At 37.7% G+C, this 16,780-nt stretch overlaps 1 protein-coding gene across 2 annotated transcripts in view; it reads left to right on the top strand.

Annotated features, from left to right (window-relative positions):
- The window catches only part of kansl3 (KAT8 regulatory NSL complex subunit 3), a 33,570-nt gene that overhangs the window by 13,094 nt on the left and 3,696 nt on the right, over nucleotides 1–16,780 (top strand). The window contains exons 15-21 of one of the 2 annotated variants that reach the window (XM_084389075.1): nucleotides 1,748–1,825; nucleotides 5,941–6,117; nucleotides 9,500–9,587; nucleotides 10,198–10,325; nucleotides 11,198–11,286; nucleotides 11,407–11,599; nucleotides 14,900–15,012. In XM_084389075.1, coding sequence (XP_084245201.1) covers nucleotides 1,748–1,825; nucleotides 5,941–6,117; nucleotides 9,500–9,587; nucleotides 10,198–10,325; nucleotides 11,198–11,286; nucleotides 11,407–11,599; nucleotides 14,900–15,012 — 866 coding nt within the window. The remainder of the gene's footprint in view (nucleotides 1–1,747; nucleotides 1,826–5,940; nucleotides 6,118–9,499; nucleotides 9,588–10,197; nucleotides 10,326–11,197; nucleotides 11,287–11,406; nucleotides 11,600–14,899; nucleotides 15,013–16,780) is intronic. The other variant, XM_084389076.1, reaches the window with a different exon arrangement.

Below are 16,780 nucleotides of genomic sequence, written 5' to 3'. Positions count from 1 at the left end.
CTCTGTGTACATTTTAAGCAACAATAAAACGAAATATGTTATAAAACACCACTCTGCCTCTTTTCATTTTCATTTAAATAAATTAAACATTATAGGGACACGAATGTGGTTCATGCGCAACGCATATTGATTATTCACTGCACGTTATACGTTATTCTATTTATAACAAAACGGAATTTAACACAACCCTAACGTTACCTCTTTTCGTTTAAAAAATAAATAAAAATTACACACATTCCAGGCAATATATGCATTTGTACAAATGTTGCAATAAACATCAGTGATAATCTTGTAATAAAAAATGACAAGAAACCGTATTTCTTTATGTAAAATTTCAGTTTTATCAATAATAGCCAATATAAAAGTTTAAGTAAAAGGTACAAGAAGCTATACAATAAGAAATAAAGCAAACAATTCAGTCAAATATCCAAATGCAGCGCTCTAGTCTAACATTTCAACAGTAAAGTTAAATACAAATAGCCTATAATATGAAACTAAACTTAGCCCTCAGCCAAAACGATTGACAGGGAACGAATTATATATTCACGAGACCAAAGATCGCCCGTTAGGTCTACACAAGACGAATTATATCTCATGTTTAACCACTACCGTCGGAGTCAGCGGCGACCGTCAGAAGAACTAGCCGAGGAAAGGCTCATCCAGCCGGGAAACATGAGCGCCGAGCACCCGCTGATCGCATGGATCTCACAACCGTGGAAAAAAATTTATCTTTATAAATAAACCACAGATTTGAGCTTTAAACAACTACATTCTCGCCTGAAAAACTCTTAAAATTACATTTCGTGACACAGTAACAGTAGTATAATATTTAACTGTATATTAAAAAATGGCGCTTCTTATGTTGTCATTCCCCTTGTAGCACGCGCAAGTGACGATTCTCTGTCAACCAATCAACGTCCTGCAGTGAGTCTAGCTCCACCTTTTAGTACCGTACCACTGTGCTAGGTACCCCAATGGAAGAGTACCTAAAAAGTGGTACGGTTCGGCATTTTGGTACCATTCACAACTTTTGATAGTGGAAACGCAAATAAATGCGTACCGTTCCGTATCGTACCGTACCGCTCAGTGGAAACAAGCCATTAGTCACCGTTAACATTTAATGAAACAAGATTGCTAAAATAAACATTTCACTAATAGACCTACCAATCTCTGTGTAAAAATAAAATTATGCTTTCTAATGACATTTTAACACCCTTCTAATTTGGCTCCAAATCTCTGGTGAAATTTTAAATGTTGGCCCTGCTCTACAAAACAGTGGATTACTCAATATTATACATCCATGACATTTACTATTTTGGCTTTCATCACTATTTACGTTTGTCTTTCTACAGAAATAAATGATCAAAATCAAACATTTGAGCTGGGAATCTCTGGTTGAGTTGACACGGAATGACCCAGTAGTTAAAAATGTGCCTCATGACTCCTGTGTGCTGTTCCATGCTGTTTTTGAAGAGCGTGTCTTATGTGTATCTGCATAACTTGAACACTAAATCATGTTTAAGCCTGATGGTCCTCTTTTAACCCTGAACTGTTCTGCTGATGCCTGTGCATGTTAAATGACAAGGTCTACACAGTTAACTCTCTGGGAATATGTAGTCACATCATCCTTGTATTGAGGAGAATCCCAGATCCCATCAAGCAGTAATGTTGTGTGTGATTCCTGTCTCTTCTATCCCCTGTGCTTTCCTTCTTCACTCTCTCCATCTTTGTCTTCTGTTCGCAACAGCTCAGTTCGCTGCTTTTATGAAACATAATATGCTGGTGAGGAAAAGCATTCCTCCTGGCAGCCCTTCATGTCTCTTTGGTGAGTATCTCTCCCTCTCTTTTTCCTTCATTCTTTTGTCTGTCTGCCCCTTTCATGTCTTTCTTTAAAGTTGTCTGTCATGTCTGTATCACGAACGTCCCTTTTAATGTTTCACCAGCTTGTGTTTGCAAAAGGCAATAACAATAGTTAATGCTTCAAATAATGACTGCTTGCAAATGTATGTTCTTCCTGGCACAATCTATCTTAAATCAGTGTAAATTTTTTCCTGTGTAATAGGTTTAATAATAGTTTTCCCTAACAGAGTAGGTGCATTGTTTACCTTTTCACACGTCAACGCATTCAAGGTATTATTTGATCAATACATTGCCTAGGCCTATATATTATATTATATTATATTATATTATATTATATTATATTATATTATATTATATTATATTATATTATATTATATTATATTATATTATATTCATTATTGGCATCAGTCAAGTTTTTCTGTGCTGAGTAAAGTTGGAAGTGGAACTTGTACTGACAGCTTTGAGATCCCAGATTGCATTGGTTATATTATTTACAGTAATGTTGCAATTGTTGTTTTAATTGAGAATCAAATAAATAAGCATAACAAATATTTATTTGGATGTTAATACATAATTTTAATAGCCCTTTAAAATCTGAGTTTGCACAAAACATTATCCATATTAAGCTCCTTTCACACAGAGATTCTGGAAAATACACGGATAAAGTGACCCGGGATTTGACCCGGGTTCGTTCGATTTTGGTTCATTCACACTGCCAGTGATTTTCCGCAATCAGAGAGTTGAATCTTTACGGGAATCACACACAACCCGTAAAAATCCCGTAAAGACGTGAAATCGATGTGACTTGTAATGTCTCAGCAGCGTCTTAAGTTTGCTGATGAGCTGCGATTTCTCTCTCGAGAAACCACGCTTGTGCATTTTTTACTCTGATTCGATCATAAACTTGCGCATTACGTACCGTTTCACAGCTGGCGAACGATCCCGCGCTTCAGCGTCATCACTACAACACGGCATTATTACGGATTTTGTTCACACAGCGTGCGTTCCGGGACTGAACATGGCAATGTTACTAGGTCCCCAACCCGGCATCGATCGTGCTTGCGTTCACACAGAAGGTTCTCTGGCAATTTGCCGACAATTTCCCAGGTTCAAAGCGCTGTGTGAAAGGGGTTTTAGTATACTTTGACTTATTAAAGAGCCTACAAGGCTTTAAACCTGAACATAATCTCAGGCTATCAGTCAGTGCAGTTACATTGTTACGCCAGCAAGTGGCGGCAAGGGACCGTCGTTATGAGTGTCATTATTAAACCATTAATCTAACTAATATGCTTAAATGCTGATTCATTCATGAATGAAACAATGAAATGAACTTTGAGCACCAATTTACAAGGCTCAATCGATGAGCGACGCGTCACCTGGGAAACGCTGATGTTTCACGTCAATAGCATTGATTCCATGCACTGGGCTAAAAATTAGATTTAATTAGATTGAACTTATTGGCTTTTTAATAATAGACTAAAAAGCAAGAGAGTTTGCCTCACTACTGAGGATGGTGCAGAATTACATGATTACTAAATTAATTTGCTATCGCTTTACAATTTTTACCACGCTATTCTTCCAAACTCTTTTTTGTGTGTGTGTGTGTGTTCAGTTGCACTTGCTTGTATGGATTTCTCACCACAAGCTTCTCAGCTGAAATCGCAGCCTTTGTTAGTGTCAATATATTAGGGGTGTAACGATACACAAACCTGACGGTTCGGTATGCCCCACGGTTTTGACATCTCGGTTCGGTTCAGTGGGGTGGGGGGTTTAGAAAGCTAAAATTGCTGCTGCTTTTTTTTTTACAGTGGTTTAATGAACAAATGCTGTCTTTGTCTTTACATTAATTCAATTACAATTAAACTTTTCACAAGGATAAAAAAATAATAATAATTATAGGCTTGCTATTATAGGGTGTTAATGGTGGTTAGGCTATAACGCTGTATTCGTTGTGTACACATAAGACATGAGGTCCGCTGGGCCGGGGCAGCAGGGGGCGGGGCGTCCTCGGTACGCCATGAGAGTATCGCGATACGTATTGTTGGCGGTGTATCGCGGTTTTTCGGTTCGGTTTGAATATCGTTACACCCCTACAATATATCATCCATTGATTGTAATTAAACCAGAATAATTTCACGTGAACATTGTTGTTCCCCCATAGCAATGTTCCTTTTATAGTATTTACAATTTCTACTACCAAAACCTAAAGGATCAGTTTGTCGATTTTTAAAGCAGGAATGTATTGTTAAAATATCGGTAGTATGGGTAAATGGAGAGATTTTGCACTCGTTCTCCATGTTACCTGCATTCAGATATCACCATTTTTATTTGTCAGCAAAGCAAATGTCTTCCGAATGATCATTTTGCATTATCTGGCAGAGTCTTTTGTTATAACTACAGAACTTTCACTTCTTTAATCCCTGCCAGCGGACAATGGCATTGACAGAGGGGTGGTGGCACAATCAAAAGTGCATTATGGGTTTTTCATTTTGAGTTTCTACTGCATAGACAGACCAGATCATCATCAAAGGCAGTTTCTGTCAAGACAAGCAGCAATGAGCATTAAATTATGCTGTAATGGCTAAATTTTACATCATCAATTCCGGTTCACCTTTGCAAATAAGGACAGATTATTTTCATACTATAATAATTACACATTTATTAGTACTTACTAGGGCTGGGCGATATGGACCAAAAGTCATATCCCGATATATTTAGGCTGAATATCGATATACGATATATATCCCGATATTTTTTCTGCAAAGTGAGAGCAAATGTTCAGTCAAAGTCAAAGATGACGTCACAAGTAGTTTTATTGAAACCGGCTATTTCAGTGAACAGTTGCAAAATCAAATTAATAAATTATAAACAGGTTTCTTTACCTTACGGCTGCACCGATTATGACAAAAATCATAATTGCCAATTATTCCCTTGGAATTGTAATTGTGATTTATTAATTATGATTATCAAAGTTTACATTGAATATATATAAACAAATTTTGTGTAAACATGTTATAATTTGCTTATATATAGCCTACATATATATAGGCAAATTATAACACGTTTACACAAATTTGTTAACACACACACACACACACACACACACACACACACACACACAAGTACTGTCCCCCTTTACTTAACATAAATTGTAAAAATAATATGACTAGTAAAGACTAGTAGGCTACTAATAAATAAACAGTAGGGCTATGCTAAAGCTATTAAATAGCAGTCCCAAACTAGTTTTTGTTAATACAATGTGGTATGAGCCACTACAGTCATTTAAAAATATAAAAAATAACACAAAGAAAAATAAAGTAAACGACAGTTACCATGATGAATACACAATATTAACAATAACTGTTAATGAAACATGGAAACTGCTCAGGTGAATAGAATGAAAATCATCCCTGCATTACTTTTATTTCGTGTAATTTACAACGTAACGGCGTTGCATGCTTGTATAGTTTCTTTTGCACTTCATATAGCCTACAGTGAAGCGATACACAGCGCGCGCGCCGCCGCATTTGCGCGTGCAATTGAAGAGTGTGCGCTCCGAGCACAGTATAACGGCTGACAGGACAAGAAAGTCCGTGTTTCTGAGGTGAAAAACTTTATTTCAGCGTACACTTATGTCACTGCCTGTTAGTTCCTATTGTGCTGGGTTTTCTGAAGAAGTCATGATTCGCCTCTCATAACATAACATGCTCTAAACACGCGCGCAGAGTGGAAGGAGGGGCGGACTATTTGAAAATTTGAAATATATCGATATATGCGATATGGTCTAATTCCATATCGCATTTCAAAATATATCGATATACTTACCCCTTAGTACTTACCCCTACCCCTGTTGTCAAGCAGTCTTGAGTGCGTTTCCTTTCTGTGCGCCTGAGTTCAAAAAGCATCTTTCACACAAACCAAAATAATTTTGGGTCCGACTCTTTTGCAAGCGTCTTAATCTGTACCCATAGACCTCTGCAGCATTTCATATTAACTGTAACGGCTCCTTGTGAGTCCCTGAGTGACCTTGAGACGATAGGAGACTGTTGGAGCTTAACCCCTCAGCATCATGTGTTTCAGTTCCAGTGCCCAGTGAGCAGGTGGAGGGTTTGGACCGAGACGACATGAGGCTCCACCTCAAGAGAAGACAAACTCCCAGTCCCACTCCCAACAAAGCCTCCAAAAGAGCCAAGATCAAAGTGACCATCGTGTCCCATGGAGACGCGTCAGGAAGCGCTGGCTCCACTGCTCAGGAAGGTACTGAGAACACAACCCGCTCATTAAACAATCTGTGCCACATATTGATGCATTTAGGCGGAAGGAGGAATGTTTCCGTTTAAGCAATTTTCAGCCAGATTCATTACTTTAATTTGCTTTATGAGTGAGCCTGTTGTTAAGCCATTTCTTTAACTCTTTCCCTGCCAGCATTTAAAAAAAAAATCTTTTTTGATCATGGCCCCCAGAATATATTTTTGTATGAACAAATATCTGAACATGCCTTGTAGGAAGAAGGCATTCTGCTTTTAAACAAAAAAACTTTATTTTTTATTCTAGCTTCATGCATTCTTTTTTTTTTTTTTTATCAGCACTTAAATGTTAGTAAGTTTCTTTAAAGCAACAATTTGAGCAAAAAGCTGTTGCATTAAAGGGATACTCCACTTTTTTTTGGAAATAGGCTCATTTTACAACTCCCCCAGAGTTAAAGAGTTGAGTCTTACCGTTTTCGAATCCATTCAGTCGAACTCCGGGTCTGGCAGTACCACTTTTAGCATAGCTTAGCATAGATCATTGAATCAGACAGGACCATTAGCATCTCTCTCAAAAAAATGACCAAAGAGTTTCGATATTTTTCCTATTTAAAACTTGACTCTTCTGTAGTTACATCGTGTACTAAGACCGACGGAAAATAAAAAGTTGCGATTTTCTAGGCTGATATGGCTAGGAACTACTCTCATTTCTGCGTAATAATCAAGAAACTTTGCTGCCGTACCATGAGTCCAGCAGGCGTAATGATATGACGCAGCGCCTGAAAATAGTCCCCAGCTCGCTAACTTCCAACGTGACCGGGACTAAGTTTGTCTAACCTATTAGACCTATTTTCAGACGCTGCGTCATATCATTACGCCTGCTGGACTCATGGTACGGCAGCAACGTTTCTTGATTATTACGCAGGAATGAGAGTAGTTCCTAGCCATATCAGCCTAGAAAATCGCAACTTTACATTTTCCGTCGGTCTTAGTACATGATGTAACTACAGAAGAGTCAAATTTTAAATAGGAAAAATATCATATATATAACCTTTATTTAAACAGGAAAAGTCCCATTGAGACACAGTCTCTTTTACAAGGGAGTCCTGTATAGCATATTCAATCATAGGTTACAAGACAATAAATTACAATATAAAATACAAAGCAAATTTACACAAAATTTACAAAATATTTGCATGTAAAGATGCAATAAGTTTAAAATATATAAACAAACAAAATAGTGGCTAGAAGTTAATATCCACCCATCAATAATTAAAGCAATTGCACATGTCCGTCCGCATATCAGATATTCTTTTTTTAAAAGCAGCTAAAGAAATTAGCGCACCAATCTTAAGTCTAGACTGTAGTTCATTCCAGGACGAAGGACCATAGTATGACAGACCCCTCTTTCCTGCTTCTGTCCTCATTCTTGGTACATTAAAAAGTAGTACATCACTAGATCTTAATCGATATGTACTTTGGGTACGAACAAATTTTAAACAAATATAAGACGGCAAGATACCTAAAATCGCTTTATAAATAAAAATGTACCAATGTCGCATCCTGCGCGATTTAAGTGACGGCCAATTTACCATATTGTATAAGATGCAATGATGTGTCTGATAGCCAGCATTTGTAATGAACCTGAGAGCCGCATGATAAAGAGGGTCTAGTATTGACAGAGTAGATGGACAAGCAAATTGATAGACGATATCCCCATAATCTATTTGAGACAGGAATAGTCCTGCAACCAGTCTTTTTCTTATAGTCATAAAAAAGCAAGATTTTAATCTATATAAGAATGCCAGAGTGAATTTTAGTTTCATAGCGAGAGCTTCAATGTGTTTTTTAAAGGTAAAACCTTTATCAAGCCAGATACCCAAATACTTGTAAGTATCAACAAGTTCAATAGCTTCATCTTGGAGTGTCTTAATAGCAAGAACTGGGACTTTAGTACCTACGGGGGCAAAAATCATTGTCTTCGTCTTTTTTGCATTTAAAAGTAGCTTCAAATCAAACAAGGCGGATTGTAATGAGGCAAAATCTGACTGCAAATTCGCACAGGCAGTCTCAGGTGTAGAGGCACCTGAAAAATATGTAGAGGCAGTCTCACGTGTAGAGGCACCTGGAAAAATATCAAAACTCTTCGGTAATTTTTTTTTTGAGAGATGCTAATGGTCTTGTCCGATTCAATGGTCTATGCTAAGCTATGCTAAAAGTGGTACTGCCAGACCCGGAGATCAGCTGAATGGATTCGAAAATGGTGAAACTCAATTGTTTAACTCTGGGGGAGTTGTAAAATGAGCCTATTTCCAAAAAAAGTGGCGTATCCCTTTAATGGCATGTGAATGTTCATGTCATTCTGAGCGAATGCATTAATAGTCATTCAAAGTAATTCATTCAAATTAACAAAAATGTTGCACTTATTTTTTGTTGTTGTTGCATTTTTTTTTTCCAACTTTATATGGACAAGTTTTTAATCTTGAAGAAACAAGTTCTGCTTGTTGTGCAATGAGATTGCTTTCAACCCTGCCCAACGGTTAGCTTTAGATCTGTGTTTTTGTAACATTTGCATGATTTATGCAATATCATGTTGTATCAGATAATGTCCCCACACTTGCATAACTTCATTACACTGCATTTGGACTATATTTTGTAAGTTTCCACGTATACATAGAACCTTGTTTTTGTCAAAGACTACATCAGATCAAAACACAGATGGAATAGATAGTCCATCAACACCACCAAAGCTTCAAAGATTCAGTACTCTTTCAGAAGATGCCTGATAGCGCCTCCTACCGTATAACAGTGAAAACACGGAAAGCTGGAAATTTCCGTCAATGGCAGGGGAAGAGTTAATCATTGATGCTTGTATAAGCTAGGTTTAGATATCAGATCCACACAACATGCTAAAACAGTAACTTGTATTAGTTGGGCTGGTTGATGCAGTGACACAACCGTTCAAAAGTTTGGGGTTGGGGAGATTTTATGCTCACTAAGTAACAGTAAAATGAAACAGTAATATTTTGAAATATTGTTACAATTTAAAATAACTGTTTTCAGTAAATATATATTTAAATGTATTTTTTTTCCCAGGATTCTTGAAAGGAATAGAAAGTTCAAAAGAACAACATTTATATGAAATACAAGTCTTTTGCAACGTATGTCTTTACTGTCGCTTTTGATCAATGTAATGCATCCTTGCTGAATAAAGTTATTCATTTTTCAAAAACAACTTACTGACCCCATAGTTTTGAATATAAGTGTACTTCTCCAGTAAAGCCATTATATAATTAAATCTCGTAATAGCCTACATAATCCCACGTACAATTTGAAAAAGGTGTCTTGCCACCTCACGGTGTTTACGCTTGTGTTCCTGTTTTTCTGTGCAGTGGGTTTGTCAGGAAAGCCCCTCGGACTCACAGTGGGCCAGACGGTATCGGGGGCCAAAGAGCTGTCTGAGCTTCTCAGTGCACAAAGGTACCTTTATCTAACACACCAGATAAATTGTACAGAAGAGAAAAAAAGCCTCTTAAAACCTGTTCATTCAAACACGACTGTTCAAAAACAGTGCAGTGGCTTTGGGCATGTGACCAAAAGCGTGAATCTTTCTGGATAGTCAGCTTTATTCGCAGTGTAATTGAAGAGATATTAGAACAAATTTTTTTTTCATGTCATTCTGAACAAATGCATTAATATGCATTCATTCAAACGAACCACATTTTTGCACTTCTTTTTTTTTTTTTTTTCGTACTTCGTATGGACAGGCCTTTAATCTTTAAGAAACAAGTTCTACTTCTATTCTTGTGTGAGGAGATTGCAACCGTGCCCAACGGTTAGCTTTAGATCTGTGTTTTTGTGACATTTGCATGATATATGCAGTATCAGATCAGATAATGGCCCCCCACTTGCATAACTTCATTACACTGCATTTGGACTATATTTTGTACGTTTCCACTTTCCAATCTTGTAAACTTGTAGAAAAAAAAGTGTAGAATGTGATTGGTTTAATTTTAATTTTTTTTGTCAGTTCATGTCAGCATCTGTTTATGGTGGCTTGATTCTGATCTGGTATCCTCTGCTCTTTTAGGTCAGGAAGTTTGGCAGATGTGTCTGGAGTTTTGGGTTCCAGTGAGGGGTCATTTCACAGCCTTCAGGGCAGCATGATGTCGGGTTCTTCCTCTCCTGTCCAGGCTCAGGCCCCCGCCACTGCTCAAGGTACCACCACCTTCGAATTCTGCCAACAGAGGCTGCGTTCACACTTGGCTTTAACATGCGATCACCGTGACCCGATTAAGCAGATTGGATCATCGGCCAATCAGGGCACCGTGTGTTTACACTTGACAACATCAAGTGGCTTGTCTACCTGGATAACTTATGTGGGCCTAAGTCTTACGATGCGCAGCCCAGATCTGTAATGGAAAAATGACCCCTGTGCAAAGTTCAGTGTGTATGTGGACAACATCCGGATACAGGTCGCATGTTAATGCTAAGTGTAAATGATTCCACAGTCATCTGCAAGCTCTTTGTTTAATAAAAATGAGTGTTAATTTTGTTAATGAAAACTGACACAAATGTTTGATTACCTTTTTTTCCTGAAAAACACTGACTGTGACTATATCAACATGCAATACTGTTGACCAAAAAGGTGACACTAAAATGCAGTTAAAAAAATACAAATTCAAAATCTCTATATATTCAACCAAAAAAGGAGAAGAAATATTATAGACAGTTTTTTAAATTTTCTTATTACAATTCTCCACTACCGTTCATACATGGGGTTACCAGATGTCAAGAGTTTAAATCCCCCAATCAGAGCGTTTCTCTTAAAAGGGTACATTTTCTGCCGTCTTTTTACTTGATGTTCACAACATTGTTTCTCTGTTCTCTGTTATTGTTATAGTTCTATTTAGAACGATTTTTGGAACTAAATCCATTCTTGTTATAGTTATCGTCCCTTGTGTGAGCAGACCTTTAGACTAAATGGGAAAAATTGCTGAGAAAAGTAACTCTAGTTTGAATCCTTTTTGACTGTGTGTGTGTGTGTGTGTGTGTGTGTGTGTGTGTGTGTGTGTGTGTGTGTGTGTTAGGTCCCTCTGCCAGTAGTCTGCTTCAGGGCCTCAGCCTCAGTCTGCAGGAGATCAACACCAAATCCCCAGGCGTTCCCTCCACCACACAGGTGCCGGCCCAGTCACACAGCATATGCTTCTGAAACGCACGTCTTTGTCTAAAATCGCCATGGTTTTGCATCCTTTCTAATAAACATGCTTGTATGATTCCATCTTGTGGTGTTGTTCAGGTGTCAGGAGGGAAGCCCCCGTGTCAGGGGCAGGTGTTGAGCTCTCTCAGCTCGGGAAGCGGGACGCTAGTGCGCGCGGTGCCGGTCGTGTCTACCAAAACCACGGCGATACACCAGCTCCTCACCAACGGCGGCCTGGCCAAACTAGCCAATAGCCTGCCGGGACTGGCCCACGTCTCCAGTCAGAGCACGGGTACGTCCTCGTCGCCACTGATGACACAGCGCTCCAAACAGAGGCGTCCGCGATGAGTAGCTGACTAGAGTAGCAGTAAGGTCAAAGGTCAAATCCATGAAAAGGATTAGCAGAAAAAAGGTGTCGGACAGGTAAATGTGCCGAAAGAGCAATAAACATCCAGCTGAGCATGTAAATATGTACCATAAACAAACATTTGTGTAGATTTGCACTTTTTTTTTATGCATGTAAAAAGATTTATTTGGGTGATCCTCTACAATTATTGGGTTGATTAAGTTCCTCTTTGCAGACTGATGTACTTTTATACAAGTTGTTCATTTGAGTGCGTTCTAGGGGTTGACCTTTAACTCAAACTGCTGTTATGCACAAAGGACCAAGATATGTCTATGGCAGTGCTGTACAATGACAGCTGTGATAAATTCCCACATCACCAGCTTCATTCAGTGTGCTTAATGTGACCGCCTCACTGTTGTTTTATGTTTCAGTTTTCTGTTTGCTTTTCTCATTTCAGTTTTTTTGTTCTGTTGGATGAGGTTTATGTAAATCATAATGCTTGCTCTACTCACAAAGACATTCATTAAATCCCCGACAGCAAAGTATTTCCTACCTCTTCTTTGTGTCGTTTATTATTGTTTTCTGTTTTCATCTTCTCCCAAATTGCATGCATTAATGTTCTCTATTGTTTGCTGAAGTTATTTAAATGCAGTGCAAATAAAAAAACAAAACCAAAAAGCAAATTATGGATTATTAATCCATAATTGTTTGGTCAGCGTGTAGACTGTATAGAGTATATGTTCTGTAAATTGTATCATTTAATTTAATGTTAGGCAGTGTCTGCTGTGCATTAAGCAGAATTCTGATTTAGAGAGCTACTGATTTATCTGATGGACAAGATTTAAGATAGGTTCAGATTTAAGATTTGACAATCAGATTGCAAAAAAGTATTAATGGACAGCCCTCGCTGAATTAAATATTCACACTAAGTTTGTGCATTCTTAATCACTATTTTAGTAGTATCCAGTAAATTGTCAGGGTTTCTGTGGGGCTTATTTTGCATGCATTGCAAAAAGTCAATATCTTCCTCAGTATTTTTGTGCTGTTTTCCAACACTAATATTATATTAAGTCTTGAAAAATTAATTTTGTTAATTTAATTTTGAATTAAGTTGATTTTGAGGCCGTTGGCAGGTCTGTTTTAGTCAGTTTCAATTATAAACTCACTTCATTTTGATCAGTTTCACAGAAAACAAGACTTACGTTTATTTGAAATGCAAAATGACTAAATATTATCTTGATTTAAAGGGATAGTTCACCCCAAAATAAAAATTCTGTTATTTACTCACCCTCATGTCACTCTTAACTCGTAAGACTTCAGTTCATCTTCAGATCTTTATAATGAAATCTGAGAGCTTTCTGTCCCTCCATTGACACTTGAGACATTTGAACTGGAAAACAAGACAAAAATACTGAGGAAGAACATCACTTTTTGCACTGCAATCAGAAGACAGAGTAGAAGTTATTTCCATATTTTACTGTTTGATAGCAGAGCGGTTCAAGCTGTGTGTGTGTGTGTGTGTGTAAAATGAATTAAAAAGTAATGGATATCTGTTGGAAGCTATCTGTTGAAGAGATCTCTGAAGTGTTGCTAATACAACTCATTGTGTTTCTCCCTAGACATTTACATTTAGAGATCATATTGTGTTCCCTTCAATTTATTCCTTGAATTTTCTTTACTTGGTCTTTAAAAGGTCTTAAATGAATTAACTTTTATAAAACCTGCAGAAACCCTGACTGTATGCTATAGGAATCCTTTCCATACACTCATTATTCAACACAAACGTTAGCGCTCCCAGCTGACACCTCATCACAATGCAGTCACACACCCACACGTATACACTGCTTCATGTGGCCCTCCATTGTTGTTCACAATATGGTTTATTATACACAACATGAAAAGATTAAAAAATGAGAATGAATGAATGAATGTAATGTAAAAATTCATTGTGATGCCAAATATTATTTTTTAACATTTATTATTTTGCATTTGCATCTCTTTTATGCAGCACACACACATTTCTAAAGTCCGTGGCCATTTAGACCATCGTTTGATCAAGGTTTGGAATATGATGGACTATAAACACTAAAATAACTACAGTAGCGCGAATGTATTTTTATTAAGTAAATATTTCAATATTGCTAAAAAAAAAGGTTTATAATAAGGCTTTTTGTAGTGCGTAGACTAATAGCAATATTTACAGTAGTTCGGTACTTTAATGAGGGAAAAAATAGTTTGCGTGGTTCCTTTGTAGTAAACAAGATTCATGGCATCGGGTCTTAATATTTTCCTTTTTTAAAACAAAGTGATTTTAATGAGGAACAAATGGCCTCATGCACTTGGTGGCTAATTAGTATGAATTCATAAGATCTCATTCATACGTTTTTTTTCCGTATGATCTTAGGCCTACGCCCGGTGACGGTTATACACTGCTTGGCCAAAAAAACAAAGTCGCTGTTTGGATTTAAATAGGCAAATGCTTAAGAGTCATTATTGCAGTGATTATTATGTTTCCATCATGTGATATTTTTGGCAACAGTTCTTCTAACCCTAATTGAGGAGTGTGTAGCTTTTCATTTCTTAAACAACCATGTGTGAATACACACCATGGCCATATTCCAGGATGATAATGTGCAGATTCATCAGGCTCAGATTGTGAAAGAATGGTTGTGAGGATCATGAAGAATCATTTTCACACATGAATCAGCTCCTCAGAGTCCAGATCTTAAATTCACTTAAAGTCTTTGGGATGTGCTGGAGGAGACTTTACAGAGAGCTGTACTCTTGCATTGACAATACAAGATCCTGGCTACTCAGGATAAAAGTGCATATGAACTATGAAATGCATCTATTTAGATAAAAAATATTAATGCTGTTATCGATAATTTTGCTTTTTATTATAGGCTTTATAGGAGGTGAATTTAAAAAAATAAAAGATTAATTCACTTGCATCATATATAGCCTATAAAACATTATTTTATTCACTAGGCTACTTGATATCATAGTAAATCTGATTCATCACATTATAAATTATGGACAAAACATAACAGGTTGCATTAAATTACAATTAAAAAGCAACACTGAATAACATGTCTGCATGTATAATAGCAATGCCACAAAATAAGTATTCCACAATCTTACATATATTTCCAAACAACCTGTGATTATAAAATTTAGGGGAAAGAAAAGGCTAACAATATTTCTTGTCTTCAAATATTTCTCCTGTAATGTGTGTGTCATCTGCAGGGCTGAAAGCTCCCACCACCATCACAGTGACGTTGCGAGGGCAGCCCAGCAGAATTCCCTCTCTCAGCCACACGGGGGCGACAGTGCCCTCTCACAGCGCACCTGACCACCAGGTGTGTGACCCGCTGTCACCAAATTATATTTCACTTCTTTTGCTTGATGTACCAGAGCTGAAACAGAACAGTTTGCTTTAGGCTTCTCTTTGTTTTAACTCGCGCTCGACAAATTAGAAGAGCTCATCAGTCTTTTAGGATTTTCATTAACATTGATTAGTCCATTTAGGGGTTTTTCATCCTAACTTTTTGTGTTTACTCGCAGCCACCACAGTTGGATCAGTGCCTTTAGTGCTCTGCAGTGCGAGCAATCAGTGTTGCTGTAGTAACCGTCTCATTGACCATGCAGAGAAATGAAGTGTAATTATTTGCTTAATCACTATGAAGAGCGTAATTATATGCTTGTCATTTTTTATTTGGATCACTTAGGTATTAGTAATGGTTTAGTTTATTTAAGAATGCTCATAAAAACACGATTGGCTAATTGCGTCTAACGTTACTAGTTAAATAAACTTAAATAAGCAACAACACACGAGCAAGAGTGCATAGGTTTGGGTGTCAGTAATATATATTTTAAAGAAATGAATCATTTTATTTATTTTATCATCAAACAAATGCTGTTCTTTGGAACTTTCTGTTCATCAAAGAATCCTGGAAATAAATGTATCATGTTTCCCACAAAAGTATTAAGCAGCACAACTCTTTTCATCACTGATAATAAGAAATGTTTCTTGAGAGGCAAAATTGGCTCATTAAGGATCATGCGACACCTGGAGTAATCATGCTCAAAATTCATCTTTACATCACAGGAATAAAATGCATTAAAAATATATTGTAATAATATTTCACAATATTCCTATTTTACTGTATTTTGATCAAATAAATGCAGCCAGATTTTGAAAAACATAAATGGTGGTGGACTTTCTGCAAGTTGCATCTTTGCATCAGTAGGTGGCGACAAATGACTTTGATGATAAATTATCTTTATGAGTCATTTCAATAAAAAACATTCAGGAATGAACCAATCCTGTTTTTAGTGAGTGAGACATTGGGTGCGTCTCAATCAGCTCTGTAGTCAGGGCACTGATCAGGGAATCGGCCATTATAAGGGCTCTCAATCGCAAAACCCAACCAGTGCACGTAGACAATCCCACAATGCAACGCTAAAACTAGGGAGCATCAATGCTCGCTATGCTCCCATTCCTTACGTAAAATAAAGCACCTAGGCATGTAGACGCTTCTACAAACATCTGTGAAAGAATGGGTCGCTCTCAGGAGCTCAGTGAATTCAAGCGTGGTGCCATGATAGGTTGCCACCTTTGCAATAAGTCCATTAGTGAAATTTCCTCACTACTAAATATTCCACGGTCAACTGTTAGTGGTATTATAACAAAGTGGAAGTAATTGGGAACAACAGTAACTCATCCACAAAGTGGTAGGCCACGTAAAATCACAGAGCGAGGGCAGCGCATGCTGAGGCTCACAGTGAACAGAAGTCGCCAACTTTCTGCAGTCAATAGCTGCAGACCTCCAAACTGTGTGTGGCCGTCAGGAACAGTGTGTAGAGCTTCATGGAAAGGGTTTCCATGGCTGAGCAGCTGCATCCAAGCCTCACATCACCAAGTGTGGGATGCAGTGGTGTAAAGCACGCCGCCACTGGACTCTGGAGCAGTGGAGACGTGTTCTCTGGAGTGACCAATCACGCTTCTCTGTCTGGCAATCCGATGGACGAGTCTGGGTTTGGCGGTTGCCAGGAGAAGGGTACTTGCCTGACTGCATTGTGCCAAGTGTAAAGTTTGGTGGAGGGGGGATTATGGTGTGGGGTTGT

The sequence above is a fragment of the Rutilus rutilus genome (genome assembly GCF_951802725.1).
Source record: "Rutilus rutilus genome assembly, chromosome: 19".
Lineage (NCBI taxonomy): Eukaryota > Metazoa > Chordata > Actinopteri > Cypriniformes > Leuciscidae > Rutilus > Rutilus rutilus.
This window is presented reverse-complemented; position numbering and strand designations above follow the sequence as displayed.